We start from the raw sequence: 18,069 nt of genomic DNA on the forward strand, positions 1-18,069 counted from the left end.
AGATCTTGGGTTCGAGCCTCGCTTGGCGAATAGTTGAGTCTTTGGAAACGACTCTTTACTCACATTCTCTCACCGTACTCAGGTGTAAAATGAGTCCTGGCCGTTAACAGCATTGTCTCTATCCGAAAAAATTGTAATATCACTTACAGGCACCATGTCCTGTCCTAAATTATGTGTAGTGCTGCTGTTGGCCTGGGACCCCTTGTAAAGCGCTTTTAGCACATTTAGTGGATATTGTGCTATATAAATGCTCAAAGCTCAAACATATGCATTAGGTAATATTTCTATTGATTGTAAAATAACTGTTCTATCTCAACATTAGTTGTTAGAGAACAAAGAATAAACTGAAATTCGATGGATATCATTTTGACTTCAGAATAGTGACTGAAAATTGTTTTAAAAATCACAAGGCGTTGAACACACTACAGGGATATCCTATCATTTCGTTAGAAAGTCAACTTTTTTTTTTTAAATGAGTTCTTGTCATAATCAACCCTTTTTGTACATCTTCGGGAAATATCAAAGCTTAATTTCCCTTCAAAATGTTTTTTTACAGCTAGTCAAGTTGAAAAGGTATAAAATTTGAGAAAAGTTGCTGGATACATTTTCCATACATCTCACCATAACTTCATGAAAAATCACCCGATTTACTTCAAATAAAGAATAAAATGCCAGAAAATGAAAAATATTTTTTAAATTTTTTTAATGCAAATCTAAAATTTTCACCTTCCGACTGATTATGTCATGTACTGACACAGATATGAAAACATTTTGTTCAAAGCTTCTCTCCATGAAATGTAATCACCCTTAAATCACAGAAAAAGAACCATATCCATCTAGCTTCCCCTTAACTGGTGCCTTCTTTTCTTCTTCTTCCATTCAGACCAAAGCTTCAGGCTGAAGATTGTATGGTCGTCTTTTCAGTAACAAGGGGTTTTAGAGGGAATTAGGGCGTCGAAAGGGCTTGTTTACAAGAGGTTGGTAGGGAGTTCAAAGGGTAACCTTGACACTATAATCCGTACTAAATTTGGACCAGACAACTCATCCTGCAGATATTGATTGATTAAAATGACCCTCATCTTGTCAAAAACTTTCCAACACTGGACTTCCATAATACGATTGCCTGCTCAGATAATAAACGTAGCAGTGTTAAGAACATTCACATTGATAGACACCAGGGAAGAGTATTCTATAAATGAGCATAATATTTTAATTCCTCGACCAACCAGACACATACATAAAAAGACAATTTTAAAAATGTGAGAACAAACACTGCAAAATAAACGAATAAATATTTTTACCTCCTCACCACTATATAACATTGTTTAGGGTTACGGTGTTATTTAATCGTCACGTACTGCCTTAAACTGCTATTATGCCGGGGTAAACTATATGTAAAAAATTGACTAGTTTGTCAAAAATAATTAACTTGATCTAACTCTTTCGAGTTCATCTTGATTGAAAATTGAACAAATTTGTTCCGATTTTCATATATATGAACTCAAGAGAGTTAAATGAATAAGAAATGTCATGAGAGGTCTGACCCACCCAAAATCAAATAAAACATGGTGCGTAAAGATCATATGTAGACTTCAGATATTTGATCAGCTGATTGTAAAAGTCAAGACTTCAGAGGTTTGATCTGCAGACCATCAATATAGTGTCTTAAATCTAAACAAAATTTCCTATTTGTGACATTTTGTCTCAAGATGGTCTTGAGTCAAGATGAATTAAATGCCAAAAAGAGATTCTTTTAAACTTATAATCACCAGAAAAAATTTAACATTTTTCTCACTCTAAAGAAATATATTTACTCTTTTCAATTAAGCAGACACACAACAGTAGGAGGAAGAGCGGAAAACAAAGAAGAAAAAAACATGGAGGAGAGAGATGACAAGAAATGGAGCGATCAAAATGGATGGAGAGCTGTAATGCTGCAACCGACAAGTTGAGACAAGAAAAGATGTGTTCACAGCCCTATTCGCCACAATGAGAGATGAAAATAAGTCAAGAAAGTCATGTTCCTAATCAAGCAAAGAAACTTAAAACAACTCTTTCATTTTGACTCTTCTTCTTCTTCTTCTTTGAGGAAGATCCTTGATGTAGATACTTAGCCTTCCAAACAGCCTTACGCGACTCTTTTCTAGTTTCCTTCTGTGTCATTCATCCTGCTTATGTGGTTGTTCTCCCCATCCAGTTTGCTATGTCTTGAGGCCACCTCCTCCTTGGCCTCCCTCTGCTCTGCTTGCTCCTGCAGGAACCCTTCATGCAATGCTTTTCTATTGCAATGAGTCTTTTGATATGGCAACGCAAGTCAGCTTAAATCTCCAAGACAGTAATGTTTGATCTCTTGGCTATCCATGGGATTCTTAAGACACTTTTGTAGCACTTCATCTCAAATGCATTTTGACTATGGTTATCGTTTTCAGTATATAAATCCCCCCCCCCCCCCCCACATTATACCCTTCTGAGGTGATAGATCACATTTCAGATAATTTTTGAATATCTAGTCAAAAACATTGAACTTATTTTAACTTAATATAATCCTTTATTGAAAAAGAGATTGCATACAGTGCAAAATAAACTTTCCTATTTCTCATTTTTAAACAAAACTATATTTTTCGACAGCTGCGATGTCTTGACATAATTGTCACTTTAAAAGCTGGTCATCAAAAATATGACCATATATATAGCATATTTCCACAGATTTACCCCGATCAACGATCACACTTTACAATGCTTCATTTAATTCCCCCAGCAAGCCATGTGGAACCATATTTTCACTTCATACAGTACCAGTCACCTTTCAAGGAGTCCTTTGCCCTAACAATATCCGTCTCTGCCAATCATTCACACCTGCGGTAATGTGTGCTGAGTGTCTAATCCGAGGGCACAACACTGGGACCAGAACTTTCCACTACCACTGTCACCCATCCCGCCAGTGACCACACTTAGGCCTCACATCGCTTGGAGTTTGTGACAAGATGAGACATTGTAGCCCTGAGCCACGGAGCCACACAATGAGTCTTCCTAATTTTGCATATTATTAATATTACTGTATTATATTGTGCAGCTATGTGCTCTAGTGGTATGACACTCACTTTCGGATTGGAAGGTCCTGGGTTCGAGCCTCGTTCTACGCATAGTTGAGTCCTTGGAAAAGGCTCTTTACTCACATTCTCTCACTGTACTCAAATGTAAAATGAGTACCTGGCCGTTAACAGCATTGTCTCTCGTCCAAAAAAAATTGTAATATCGCCTAACAGGCGTCATGTCTCATCCTACATGTTAAATGTTGCTGGTGACCCATGTGAAGCGCTTTGAGCATGTTTAGTGGTTATTGCTCTATATAAAAGATCAATTTAGTTTAATTTTACTACTATCATTATTATTTACCTCCATAGAGACGCCATCCACAGACCTAACAGTGAAACCGAGATCCGAGAAAACCAGCCATGGTGGAATTACCAAAGCCACTCCTTTGGCGAGTTTACGAAGAAATCCAAACCTTGACATCTTTATTTATAGAAACGAATCTGTTAACATCTACTAAGATAGGAGGGTTGCTCTCATCATGTTGAAGAATAAGGCTGTAAAATAAACATACAATGGATGAAATTTTATTTTTGTTAATTAAATTTTATACATTTTTATATTTACAAAAAAAATATTTATTATATATTTTAAAAATTGTATGTATATATATATGTATATATATTATATATATATATATATATTGAATCGTGTTTGATACAAATATGGTACGAAAAGTGCTCGACATGTAGTAATGGAGCGAATTATTATTTAAAATATTTACCACAATGTTTGGGACAGTCTACATCAATGTTTCAGGCTTAATTTGCCATGTCAGGACTGAGTTGTTTTGTTGACTGTTGTTGTTTCTTGAAGTGGTTCCGGTTTGAAGTTAATTAAGAGGAATTTGCGCCGATGGGGACACTTTCCGTACATCTCACTTTTCATGTTGAGTGTGGCTTCATGAGGGTGTTTGATTATAGTATATTTCTCTTCCAGGCATAAGCTACATTGTTTTGATGTTGGTGTGTATCCTGTTGCTTTAGATAAAATCATGTAAACCCCAACACACAAGTGAAGAACGTAAAACAAGAAAACGACACATAACTTGGTTCAACCCACCTTTCGACATAAACGTCAGCACAAACATAGGACAGCAGTTCCTGAAGTTAATTGATACACACTTTCCAAAAAACCACAAGCTACATAAAATTATCAACAGGAATACCATAAAAATAAGTTACTCGTGTATGCGCAACATAGAACAAATAATTTCAAGCCACAACAAAAAAAAATATTAATAAACCACCGACAAGAGCAAAACCCACCCACTAGAAAATGCAACTGCAGAAATAAAGAACATTGCCCGCTAAACAAACAATGCTTAGAGTCAAGTTTAATTTACCAAGCCACAGTCACAGAAACTAACACAAACAAGCAAGAAAAATATGTAGGACTAACAGAAAATAATTTCAAAACAAGATACAACCTCCACACCTCAACATTTAGAAACACTAACAAAAAAACATCCACAAAACTCAGCGAACATATTTGGAAATTAAAAGACAACAAACTAGACCACAATATTTCATGGAAAATTTTATCTAAAGCAACAGGATACACACCAACATCAAAACAATGTAGCTTATGCCTGGAAGAGAAATACACTATAATCAAACACCCTCATGAAGCCACACTCAACATGAAAAGTGAGATGTACGGAAAGTGTCCCCATCGGCGCAAATTCCTCTTAATTAACTTCAAACCGGAACCACTTCAAGAAACAACAACAGTCAACAAAACAACTCAGTCCTGACGATGGCAAATTAAGCCTGAAACATTGATGTAGACTGTCCCAAACATTGTGGTAAATATTTTAAATAATATATATATATATATATATATATATATATATATATATATATATATATATATATATATATATATATATATATATATATTATATTTTTCAATTTAATCCTCCCATTTCAAGAAAGATTGTATTCTTTCTTACTTACTTACTTCTCCCAACCAGTGACCAGCTGAGCTCTAGCCCTTCAGTCTTGTGCCATGATGTAGAAATTGTATTTTGTAGGTGTTCTAGGTGACTATACATACAGTGTGTTAATGATACTTGGATTGGTGGGAGGAATGTGCATCTGAGGTCTTCAAGAGGTTGATACTCAAGCAAGTGGTGTGCAACTGTTTCATTGGGGTGTTGACATACAGATTATGTTCTTTCAAATGTGGCAGCTCCATTATAAAATCAGTTTATATATAAAAGTTGAAAATCCTCTTCGTTTTGATTGAAAGTTGCAATTTTCAAGATTGGGGTGGATAAACTGTGATGGACACCACAAGGAAAGAGAAAGCGAAGCCACCCCAAGGAGACTTGGAGACGCACTGTAAAGAGGGACCTAAAGCAGAGAGGTCTGTCCCTCGAGATGGCCCCAAGAATAGCAGCTGACAGGACCAGGTGGAGATCGCCTGACGTGCCAGCAGGTCTGGAGAGGACTGAGTGAGTGAGTGAGTGAGTGAGTGAGTGAGTGAGTGAGTGAGTGAGTGAGTGAGTGGATAAACTACAGTAAAAACTTTAAGGTTTGACTGTTTTTCAATCCTTGAGAGCCATAAAGCCCATGGCATGCAAGTTTGAATGGCTTTGTGGTCTTGTCGCATAGCACTTGTCTTCAGAGCCACAGGTCCCTGGTTCGGGTCCTGCTCTGGACAGTACAAAGTTGAGACCTTGCTTCATATCATCTCAACATATTTTTTATAACACCCCCCCCCCCAAAAAAAAAAATACAAAATAAATATATCTATATTATCAAGAGCCCGAATGATTAAGGTAATGCACTGCGATGGCAGTCTCTTTCGAGCAGCAGCTACAAGATCCTTATATTTTGATAATTGATAATATCAAAAAGACAAATTAGGAAGCAAGCACTGGTGTAAGGTAACAAAGATCCGAAAAATTGTGTTTGAAACGGTGCCAGATAAAACAGGGGAAAAAACGTCACAAATAATCAATCTGCCTTGAGTGGGGATTGAAACCTCAGAAATTCTCCACCAACAACTCCCCTGTGGTGTAATAGTACACATCTGATTAGTATTTTTAAATTAAATTTTATACACACCAAAAAAAACACACCTTAGATTACAGGAGAAGAAGGGGAGATATGATCCAAACATATAAAATAGTAAAGGGAATAGACAGGGTAGAGGCAGGATTTCTTAAACCAAACAAGAACATTCAGACACGAGGAAACAGCAAGAAACTGGAAAAAGAACGTTTTAAAACAAATGAAAGAAGGAACTTTTTTTCATCTAGAATTGTAAATAACTGGAATAAACTGCAAGAAACCACAGTATCAGCAAAAAATTTGAATAAATTCAAAGCAGAGTTGGAGATAAGCAACACCCTAGGAAACAAGTTCAATTATAAAAATTGGTCCAATCATTAATAGATGAGGAGGAGCGAAGGAGACTACACCAAGTCTAAAAGCTCTATACAGAGGTATCCAGGTATCCAGGTATAATTAGGAGGTCTGAGGTTCAATCACAAGTCGAGACAGGCTCATTTTTTGTTATGGTTTTAACTATTGTATTTTTTTCTCTGCTTTGTCTGGCACTGTTTCATACACACTTTTAAGGTATTGGCATTGACCCCCGATTTGCTCATTTTATTTGGACAACGTAGGTAATTTTGGAATGAGATGTTTCTTTGATAGATTATCTATATCCCCTCATGGAATACCGAAGCAACAGTTTCTGATGAATTCAATATGAAGGCATCGCTTTTCTTGTCTTCATGCATGTTACGTGGGTATTCCACAGACTTCCTCTTTATAAAGAAGTTGGCAAAATCTATCGTCCCAAGACTATTGTACACTTTTCATAAAGGTTAGATTAAAAGATTTGTTACACAATAATATCAACGGGGTGTGACATCCGGAGATAATCTTCCGAATTTTGAACAGTGCAGCTCAAACTCAGACTCAGACAGCATTGAATTGGGACTGTGACTGTGTATTCACAACTGTGAATCTGTGGACATCATCTTGTCTTGTGTGTTGGAGTTCCTAAAATGTATTCCACCAAACATGTAGAGAATGATATCGGATAATCCACAAAAATTATTATAAAAACATGTTTAAGAAGTGGTTTTCTTTACCTTCCTTTTGTTTTTATCTCCAAAAAACGTGGGATTAGCAGTCGGTAATCGGCGACCGTTGTTATTGTTTGGAATGAACCCAAGGGTTAAGGTCAAATGACCAAGGGAAGCTATTCTTTTAAAATTCTAAATTTTAAAGTCAAGAACGGTTGTCTCTCATGGAAGTTTGATTAACGTCTGCCTTCCTCATCCCCTCTCTCTCTCTCTCTCTCTCTCTCTCTCTCTCTCTCTCTCTCTCTCTCTCTCTCTCTCTCTCTCTCTCTCTCTCTCTCTCTCTCTCTATATATATATATATATATATATCAATCTCTCTCTCTCTCTCTCTCTCTCTCTCTCTCTCTCTCTCACACACACACACACACACACTCCCTATTGATATTTATTTAGTGAATTTAATAGAAAGATACTTGTCTTCTTTGCATTTTAGAATATCATTCTTTAAAGCTTAGAACGTTAATATTTTCACTGGTGGTTTTAAGGTATCCTATTTGATTGAACTATTAAAGTGACAAATAGGTACCTACTTTTGTTAAGAATATAAAGGCATTAAATTTCCCCAATAAGAACGGTTAAGAGGATAGAGAAAAGATCAATGAGATGGAGAAGAGGAATGATTGAAGATGGTATAGGGTGAGATGATAAGTAAGGAGAAAAAGGGGATTTTTTTCGTAGAAATATGATTTTTTTGGGCCCTAATTGACAATTATATAAGGATCTTTAATACAATAAACTTCTCTAAAACAAAGTTTTGTTGCCAGGGCTAGTATTATAAAGGAGTTTAAAGCATTATTATAATGTATGAAAACACAAATTGGTCATTTTTAAAGGTAGTTAAAATGTCTACTCTGCCTTACTCTGTAAAAACCACTTATTTCAAAATTCGCCAGATAATTCGTCCTTCAAATATCGTTCAATTTAAATGACCCTCGTCTTGGCAAAAACTCTCAAACCTGGGACTTCAGGGAAGTCCTAGGATTGAGAGATTTTTGCCAATATGAGAGTCATTTAAATTGATCAATATTTGAAGGACGGGTTTTGTGGCCAAATTTTTAAATATGTGTTTTTCCAGAGTACGAGTACGGCAGTTCTGTGATATTACCTTTAAAAACTATGATTTCTTGAAATGTCAAGTAGGCAGGTCTGCCATCCGGAAGTATAAAGGACCAACACACAAAACTTTGTGTAACCATGAACGTTTATCTGGATAATACAGTTAAGTGAGAATTACTCATAAAGGCGGGTGGCAAAAAAAAAAAAAAAAAAAAAAAAAAAAAAACAACAAAGGCCGGAGTGACGATCTATCAATAGATAGTTGGAAGATGACGTCACTTAGGTCTTTGTTATTGTTTTTTTTTTGCCATCCGCGTTTATGAGTAATGCTCACTGAACTGTATTAACCTGACTCTAAACGTTCATGGATACACACAGTTTTGTGTGTTGGTCCGTTATACTTCCGGATGGCAATGTTATGAGCTTCTTAGCCAAGCGCATACTATCTATAAAGTGTGTGTCATCGCCATCGTTTACTTATAGATAGTATGCGCTTGGCTAAGAAGCTCATAACATTGCCATCCGGAAGTATAACGGACCAACACACAAAACTGTGTGTATCCATGAACGTTTCTAGTAGGGTTCAGTGAGCATTACTCATAAACGCGGATGGCAAAAAAAAAACAATAACAAAGACCTGAGTGACGTCATCTTCGAACTCTCTATAGATAGTATGCAGATGACGTCACTCAGGCCTTTGTTATTGTTTTTGCCATCCGCGTTTGTGAGTTGTTCTCACTAAACTGTATTAACAAGACTATAAAAGTTCATGGTTACACAGAGTTTGTGTGTTGGTCCGTTATACTTCCGGATGGCAATGTTGTGAACTCCTTGGCCAAGCGCATTCTTTCTATAGCCTGACACTGACCAAAAAATGACGTAAAAATGCCAGTCTTTGGCCACAAAATAAAACAAATCGTGAGTGGTATTCAATAGTTCAACAAATGGGACCACTTGTTTTCATGAGCACTACTAATGACAACTCACTAGGCGATGCAAAAACCAAATACTGACGTCAAAATGCCAGTCTGTTTTGGGTTTCAGTGTCAGGCGATAGATGGTTCGAAGATGACGTCACTCAGGCCTTTGTTATTGTTTTTGCCATCCGCGTTTGTGAGTTGTTCTCACTAAATTGTATAAACCCGACTATAAAAGTTCATGGTTACACAGAGTTTGTGTGTTGGTCTGTTATACTTTCGGATGGCAATGTTGTGAACTCCTTGGCCAAGCGCATTCTATCTATAACTTAACGATCGCTACGGTTTCACTGGCACTTTATCCAAAGTGACGCGTGTTGTCGTTTGAAGATTGTCCCCATTTTATTTTCACGAGTGGACCATTGTGTTTGGCACTGAGTTTCACCCTTGGAGTTCTTCACGGTCCAGTGATTATCTGTTATTCCCAACGGTATCGGTATTATAACAACCAACCACTTACAAATTTCCAACCCATTATCGGAAATCTTTTTCATAATGTAATGGCCCCGACCTCTCCGCCCACCACCCACCCCCAGATCCAACCCACAACAACCACAAGCGGATTTATGGCATGGCCTTTGTATACCTAGATATTGAATCCCAGCACACGAAAATGCCAGGTCGAATTTTTAATATGGCTCTATGAATAGTACGTTCAGCCCATAAGCTACAGTACCGGGGGAAAAAAACAAAAAGCAAACAAAACCCTGAAAGATAAAAACAAAATAATCTAATGTTAGGTGGCTTGGTGGTGCAGTGGTTAAGCTATCAGACTTTAAGAAACTGGGTTCGAGTCACAGTGTGGACAATTATTTAGAAACTTTAGAGGGGGCAGCGTGGCTCAGCGGTACGGCCTTTGTTTCGTACCCGAAAGGTACCGAGTTCGATCATCCGCCGCTAGCTCGAGCAAGTCACCCCATCCTAGCTCAATTAATTTTGAGGCGCTGCACTGCCTGGGTTATTCCTGTTTTCCCTTGGGATAGACCCAAGAGACAAATTTCCCCCATGGGATGAATAAAGGGAATTTTATTTTAATTTTATTTTTATTTGTATATTTTTAAAAAACCAGAGAGAGTTACTTTGACACAGAAACACAAGTAACCTACATAAAATCCAACTTAAAACTAACAATTATTATACAAAACCTGCTTGCGCATACAAATACACACACACAAACGTTCCCGCACACACACACACACACACACACACACACCCAAAACACGTATGCCTTCTATAGATAGAATGCGCTTGGCCAAGGAGTTCACAACATTGCCATCCGGAAGTATAACGGACCAATACACAAACTCTGTGTAACCATGAACTTTTATAGTCTGGTGAATACAGTTTAGTGAGAACAGCTCACAAACGCGGATGGCAAAAACAATAACAAAGGCCCGAGTGACGTCATCTGCATACTATCTATATTGCTTTACACAACCAAAGAGATTATGCAGACTTTGTAACCGTACCGATTTTGATCGTTGATGGCTTAACAGATTCGCCCACAATACAGCAGTAGGCTATTTAAAAAATTATAGATAGTATGCAGATGACGTCACTCAGGCCTTTGTTATTGTTTTTGCCATCCGCGTTTGTGAGTTGTTCTCACTAAACTGTATTAACCAGACTATAAAAGTTCATGGTTACACAGAATTTGTGTGTTGGTCAGTTATACTTCCGGATGGCAATGTTGTGAACTCCTTGGCCAAGCGCATTCTATCTATACCCTTCCGCCACGACATCATAAGATATCGTCGCCTAGGCCTTCCACGAAGAAATATAGATAACTCATTACACAAGATGTCTAATGTCAACAGGAATCACCCATGTTGTCTAAGTGAGCAAATTGGGGGTTAATAATCTTGCTCAAGGAAAAAACAAACAAATTGCCTGAAGCGGGGCTCGAATCAGGGACCTTCCGGGCCATAGTGCAATGTCTTAACCACCCCCCATCCCCGTATAATTACAATAGACGAGTGCCAGTTCATAATAACCCCCCCCCCCCCGGAAAAATGATGGGTTCTCCACTAGTAATGGAGAGAAAAAAAGCACTCCTGAGCTATTTGACCAATGAAGCATGAGTTTATTCCGGTTTCTATAGCATGAGCTAGACAATAGCAAATTACTTGAAACCTTTTGGATAGGACGCTAGTCTATCGCAAAGTACTTTCCGTCAGGGCTAACAGACCCGGCTTCCCAATCACTGCTGTATGGGTAGTAAGAAAAGGTGGGGGGGGGCATAAACAAACTAGGCTTCACCCGGGATCAATTTCAGTCCTTCAGTTATGTTACGTGTGAAGCGAGTGGCCTATCAACTAAGCTATCCTGGGTGGGGTTCCTGACCTCCCATAGTGGGTAGGGGGGGGGGGGTACATACTCTTTTCTTCTATCCCCCTATATATGTTTTCCAACATGCTTTCTGTCTTTGTCTTGGGATGAGATTACTTGGTTTTGTCCTGGCCCTGGCGGGAGTCCTGACTTGGAGGGAAACAGTCAGATGCATAGTTATTGTTTTGGGAGATGATATTTTTTTTCTTGTAAATCATCTCTCTGTCATGTATTATCATACTTGTTATTTTGAATGTATAATGTAAGCATTTGAGTGTGTTCCTCTTTGTTGGAGACTTATAGGTGATCTCAAACTAAGTACATTGGTGGTGTGCTCTTGGAATCTACATCTGATCCCTATTTGTTCCCAGTTCCCCTATGTCTTACTTTTTCTTGGGTGCTTTAATTGTAATTCTTGAACATTTTACTATCCCATTTTCTTCCTTTTTACTGGCGCTGATATGACCTACATGTGTTGCAAGCGCCGTAAAACCCTTAAAAACAAAAACAAAAACAAACTAAGCTATCGGGATTCGGAACCCCTTACATTTCTGAGTTCAATATCTTACACGCTGAAAGACCTTTTGTCTCTTTCTATAGATAGTATGCGCTTGGCTAAGAAGCTCATAACATTGCCATCCGGAAGTATAAAGGACCAACACACACAACTGTGTGTTTCCATGAACGTTTAAAGTCAGGTTAATATAGTTCAGTGAGCATTACTCATAAACGCGGATGGCAAAAAACAATAACAAAGACCTGAGTGACGTCTTCTTCGAACTATCAATTCAAATGCTTTTGGTGAATAAAAGTAGCATCAAACGCCAAAGATCGTGAACTGTGGAAGGAACGAGGCATCCTGATCGAAAGATTAGGAAGCGAAAGGTCTTAAGTCAGTCACTACACTATCATGAAGTTAGAAAATAAAATAATTTATGTTATAATTTAGATTTAAACCCCTGTTTTGTAAATAATGATACTGTGTTTAGGCAGCATCGCATCGTATTGTCCTACGCGTGGACAGCGATATATTATAGATAGAACGAAATTGACATCACTGTGGTCTTTGTTAATGATTTTTGATATCCATCTTTATGAGTAATTCTCACTAAACTGTATAGATAGAACGAAGTTGACGTCACTCGGGTCTTTATTGATTTGTTTTTTTTTGTTTTGTTTTTATGTCATCCACGTTTATGAGTAATTTTCACTAAACTTTATTAACCAGACTATAATTTTGTGTGTTGGTCCGTTATCAATAGTGTGCGCTTGGCTAAGAATCTCACAGCATTGCCATCCGGAAGTATAACGGACCAACACACAAAACTATGTGTAACCGTAAACGTTTATAGTCTGGTTAATTAAGTTTAGTGAGAATTGGACTCAATAGTCTGATGTCACGTCGCCCAGCAACGGCGAGCAGCGTGGTTCTAAACAAAGAAAATCGGTACTTTTTATTCTTCATGTTGGCTAGACCTTTTCATATGTCATGTGATCAGAATGTATCCAAGTCAAAATAATATCATATTTATAATGTTTTTACCTCTGGATACACTTTTATGTTCGTCGGAAAAATATTTCATGAGGGCGTCCGCCATTGTTCCGATAGTGGCAGTAGGGTTTTAATAGCATTCGATGTGTATGTATGTCAAGCCGTGTCAAGTCGGTTAACACCCTCTTCTCGCTCATAAAGTTTATAGATAGTATGCGCTTGGCTAAGAAGCTCACAACATTGCCATCCGGAAGTATAACTGACCAACACAAAAAACGGTGGGTATCCTTAAACGTTTATAGATAGTATGCGCTTGGCATAGAAGCTCATAACATTGCCATCCGGAAGTATAACGGACCAACACACAAAACTGTGTGTAGCCATGAACGTTTATAGTCGGGTTAATGCAGTTCAGTGAGCATTACTCATAAACGCGGATGGCAAAAACAATAACAAAGACCTGAGTGACGTCATCTTCGAACTATCTATAGTCTGGTTAATACAGTGTAGTGAGAATTACTCACATACATGGATGGCAAAAAACAATAACATAGGGTTGAGTGATGTATCTTCGTTCTATCTATAGGTAGACGTCTTGTATAAATTATATCTGGCACGGGTTTTAGCAGCTTTTTATATTTAGTTGTGTGAGTTCTTCTCAATAAATTTGTGTATTTGTACGATTGATATAGATAGATCGAAGATGACGTCACTCGGATAATTACTTGTTATTGTTTTTTTGCCATCCGCGTTTATGAGTAATGCTCACTAAACTGTATTAACCTGACTTTTGATAGTCTGCGCTTGGCTAAGAAGCTCATAACATTGCCATCCGGAAGTATAACGGACCAACACACAAAACTGTGTGTATCCATGAACGTTTATAGTCAGGTAAATACAGTTCAGTGAGCATTACTCATAAACGCGGATGGCAAAAAATAATAACAAAGACCAGAGTGACGTCATCTTCGAACTATCTATAAACGTTCATGGATACACACAGTTGTGTATGTTGGTCCGTTATACTTCCGGATGGCAATGTTGTGAGCTTCTTAGCCAAGCGCATACTATCTATAGGATGTATGTGTGTGTGTGTGTGTGTGTGTGTGTGTGTACTCGTACTACATACCAAGAACACACTGACTGATCTGATAAGTACTCAGTCGCCTGGGCTATGAATAGGGATTTGAAAAGAGGGAGATTACCAAATCTGACAGCCTCTTGTATACACACACACACATACACACACACACACACAAACACACACACACATAATAATAATAATAATAATAATAATAATAATAATAATAATAATAATAATAATAATAATAATAATAATAGTAATAATAATCATTTATGCCACCCTGTTCCACATACAAACAGCTCTAGGCGCCTTTTCGATACAAACATCAAAGCTATAATAACAAGTCATCATTATATCATGAAAAATAATCCATAAACGGAAACTGGTTTTAATCTATCAAATATTTCCTAACAATATAAGTCTTAATATTTGTCTTAAAAGTAGCTTCCGTATTTTCTTAAGGGAATTGGAACGAGAGTTCCAAATAAAAGGGCTATTCTCAACACAAACATAATATAACATAGAGACGATTGAGACATTGAGTCAGCTCCGATATTGGGGTGTGAATATTATTTTTTTTTAAGTGAGTGGAGCAGACACTTATGTTGATAAATAAACGAAAATGAAGTGAGTAGAAAAGTGCCAGAAGACAATAATTTCTGAAGTCCAAATAGTTTTTTAAACACTGTATTTATGTTTTTGTTGGGTTTTTGTTGTTGTTGTTGTTGTTGTTGTTGTTGTTGTTGTTGTTGTTGTTGGCTGAAGAAATGTTTTTAGCCCGAAACCTTCCGTGTTTGGCATTTTGTTCTTTTTTGAACATGTTTTATTCAGTTTTTTAAAAATTACTTTTTAACGGGTTTTTTACACACCCTTTATAAAAATTTCACGCACAGACTAAGGGTAACAGAAACCAACGCTATATTAAGTAAAAACTTAAGTTTTTTATTATTTTTTGTTCGCTTTTATACAGCACATTATACACTAAACGTGTTCAAAGCGTTTTACAAAGGGACCCTGAAAACAGCAACACGTAACACGTAGAACGAGACATGTCGCCTGTTTGGCGGTTATACAATTTTTTTTCGGACAGAGACATGACTGTTAACGGCGAGGTACTCATTTTACAACTGAGTTTGGCGAGAGAATGTGGGTAAAGAGCCTTTTTTCCAATGACTCAACTTAACTATGCGCTGAGCGAGGCTCGAACTCAGGACCTTCCGATCCGAAAGCGAGTGTCATACCAAAAGACGGTATGGCCGCTCAGTAGAGATAGAATGAAGTTGACGTCACTCGGGTCTTTGTTATTGTCTTTTGCCATCCACGTTTATGAGTAATTATCACTTAACTGTATTATCTGGACCATAAAAATTCATAGCTGCACAGAATTATGTTTGTTGGTCCGTGATACATCCGGATGGCAATGTTGTGATCTTCTTGGCCAAGCGCATACTATCTATAGATAGAACGAAGTTGACGTCACTCGGGTCTTTGTTATTGTCTTTTGCCATCCACGTTTATGAGTAATTCTCACTGAACTGTATTAACCAGACTATAAAAGTTCATGGTTACATATAGTTTTGTCTGTTGGTCCATAATACTTCCGGATGGCAATGTTGTGATCTTATTAGCCAAGCGCATACTATCTATAGATAACATAGTACAAGATCCCAATAATAAAATCTAAATGATAGGGAATGAGATTAGCGGAAGAGTAGCGTCCCTTGATTGGACGTCACCGGTGGAGAAGTTATTTGTAAACAAACCAACTACAAGCCAATCGCTCCAAATAAAAAAAAATATTATTCATATTTCTGTACAAAAATGCATATTCATAATTAACGTTATGCATTTTTGTACAGAAATATGAATAATACATTTTGTATTTGGAGCGCTTGGCTTGTAGTTAGTTTGTTTACAAATAACTTCACCGGTGACGTCCAATCAAGGGACGCTACTCTTCCGCTAATCCCATTCCCTATAGATAGTTCGAAGATGACGTCACTCAAGCCTTTGTTGTTATATTTTGCCATCCGCGTTTGTGAGTTATTCTCACTGAACTGTATTAACCCGACTTTAAACGTTCATGGTTACACAGAGTTTTGTGTGTTGGTCCGCTATACTTCCGGATGGCAATGTTATGAACTTCTTAGCCAAGCGCATACTATCTATACTAATAGGTAGACCCCCTACTTAGTTTTCGTGTAGAGTTTTATGAACCATTATAAAAAAACTTGCCATAAAGAGGCTGCCATCAATTTGACAAAAGCAGCACTGATATTGACACGGGCAGTAACACCCTCTTTAGATTTCTGGTCATCCGTGCGTGACGGAGTCGAGGAGTGAAGGTCAATAGAATGCCAGACCACTGACCGCCCTCTTGCCAGGACCCCAAAAGTGCAAACATATCATGTGTACACTCATGTATACACACACACACTAGAAAATTCTATAGATAGTATGCGCTTGGCTAAGGAGCTCACAACATTGCCATCCGGAAAAAAAAGGATCAACTCACAAAACTCTGTGTAACCATGAACATTTATAGTCTGGGTAATACAGTTAAGTAAGAATTACTCATAAACGTGGATGGCAAAAAAACAAAAACAAAACAAAAAAAAAACAACAAACAAACAAACAAACAAAAAACAACCCAATAACAAAGACCCGAGTGATGTCAACTTCATTCTATCTATAGACGGTATGCGCTTGGCTCACAACATTGCCATCCGGATAATGGCCCAATACACAAAACTATGTGTAACCTTGAACGTGTATAGTCTGGTTTATACAGTTTAGTCAGAAATACTTAAAAACATGGATGGCAAAAACAATAACAAAAGCCTGAGTGACGTCAACTTCGCTCTATCTATAGAAGGAATTGACATCACTCAGCTTTTTGTATTATTTTAAGACAACCATTTTAAAGATTTGTTCTCACTAAACTATATCAATCTGATTACAAACGTTAAAGGTTATATACACAGTATTGTGTATTGGTGCGTTATATCCGGCTGGCTGATGTTGTGAACAATTTACCTAAACGCATAGCATCAATAGATGTTACTGGTACACCGAAGCCATCGTTAACTTTAAGCATGACACAAGGACCGCGGCCTTCGTAACTCATGGCTTGACCGTAGCCAGCGTTAACTTATAGATAGTATGCGCATGGCTAAGAAGCTCATAACATTGCCATCCGGAAGTATAACGGACCAACACACACAACTGTGTGTTTCCATGAACGTTTATAGTCAGGTTAATACAGTTCAGTGAGCATTACTCATAAACGCGGATGGCAAAAAACAATAACAAAGACCTGAGTGACGTCATCTTCGAACTATCTATAGATAGTATGCAGATGACGTCACTCAAGTCTTTGTTATTGTTTTTTGCCATCCGCGTTTGTGAGTAATGCTCACTGAACTGTATTAACCCGACTATAAACGTTCATGGATACACACAGTTTTGTGTGTTGGTCCGTTATACTTCCGGATGGCAATGTTATGAGCTTCTTAGCCAAGCGCATACTATCTATAGCCAAACACCGTCGCCATCCATCGTTATGTTACAGCCTGACACTGAAATCCAAAAGGACTGGCATTTTGACGTCATTATTTGGGTTTTCCACCGCCTAGTGAGTTGTCGTTAGTAGAGCTCATGGAAACGCAGTTATTTCATTGGTTGAACTATTGAATACAACTCACGATTTGTTTTCTTTTGTAGCAAAAGACTGGCATTTTGTCGTCATTTTTAGGTTTGTGAACCTTGTGAGTTGTAATTAGTAGTACCTTGTGGTCAAGGAAAACAAGTGGTCCCATGGTTGAACTGTTGAATACAACTCACTATTTGTTTTATTTTATGGCCAAAGACTTGTCTTTTGACGTCATTTGTTGGCCAATATCAGCGTAGCCATCGTTGTGTTACGGCCTGACAC

The 18,069-nt window shown here is 37.6% G+C and overlaps 1 protein-coding gene across 1 annotated transcript in view; it reads right to left on the reverse strand.

Annotated features, from left to right (window-relative positions):
• LOC144975155 (mitochondrial inner membrane protease subunit 2-like) overlaps positions 1-7,294 on the reverse strand; it is a 246,959-nt gene extending 239,665 nt beyond the window's left edge. Inside the window, exons 1-2 of the mRNA XM_078918945.1 lie at positions 7,205-7,294; positions 3,397-3,590 (exon numbers count right to left, since the gene is read on the reverse strand). Coding sequence (XP_078775071.1) covers positions 3,397-3,516 — 120 coding nt within the window. The 5' untranslated portion in view covers positions 3,517-3,590; positions 7,205-7,294. The remainder of the gene's footprint in view (positions 1-3,396; positions 3,591-7,204) is intronic.
• Positions 7,295-18,069: the final 10,775 nt, after the last annotated feature.

Source organism: Berghia stephanieae, chromosome 6, assembly GCF_034508935.2.
Source record: "Berghia stephanieae isolate SIO BIC M18660-M18661 chromosome 6, UCSD_Bste_1.3, whole genome shotgun sequence".
Classification (NCBI taxonomy): domain Eukaryota; kingdom Metazoa; phylum Mollusca; class Gastropoda; order Nudibranchia; family Aeolidiidae; genus Berghia; species Berghia stephanieae.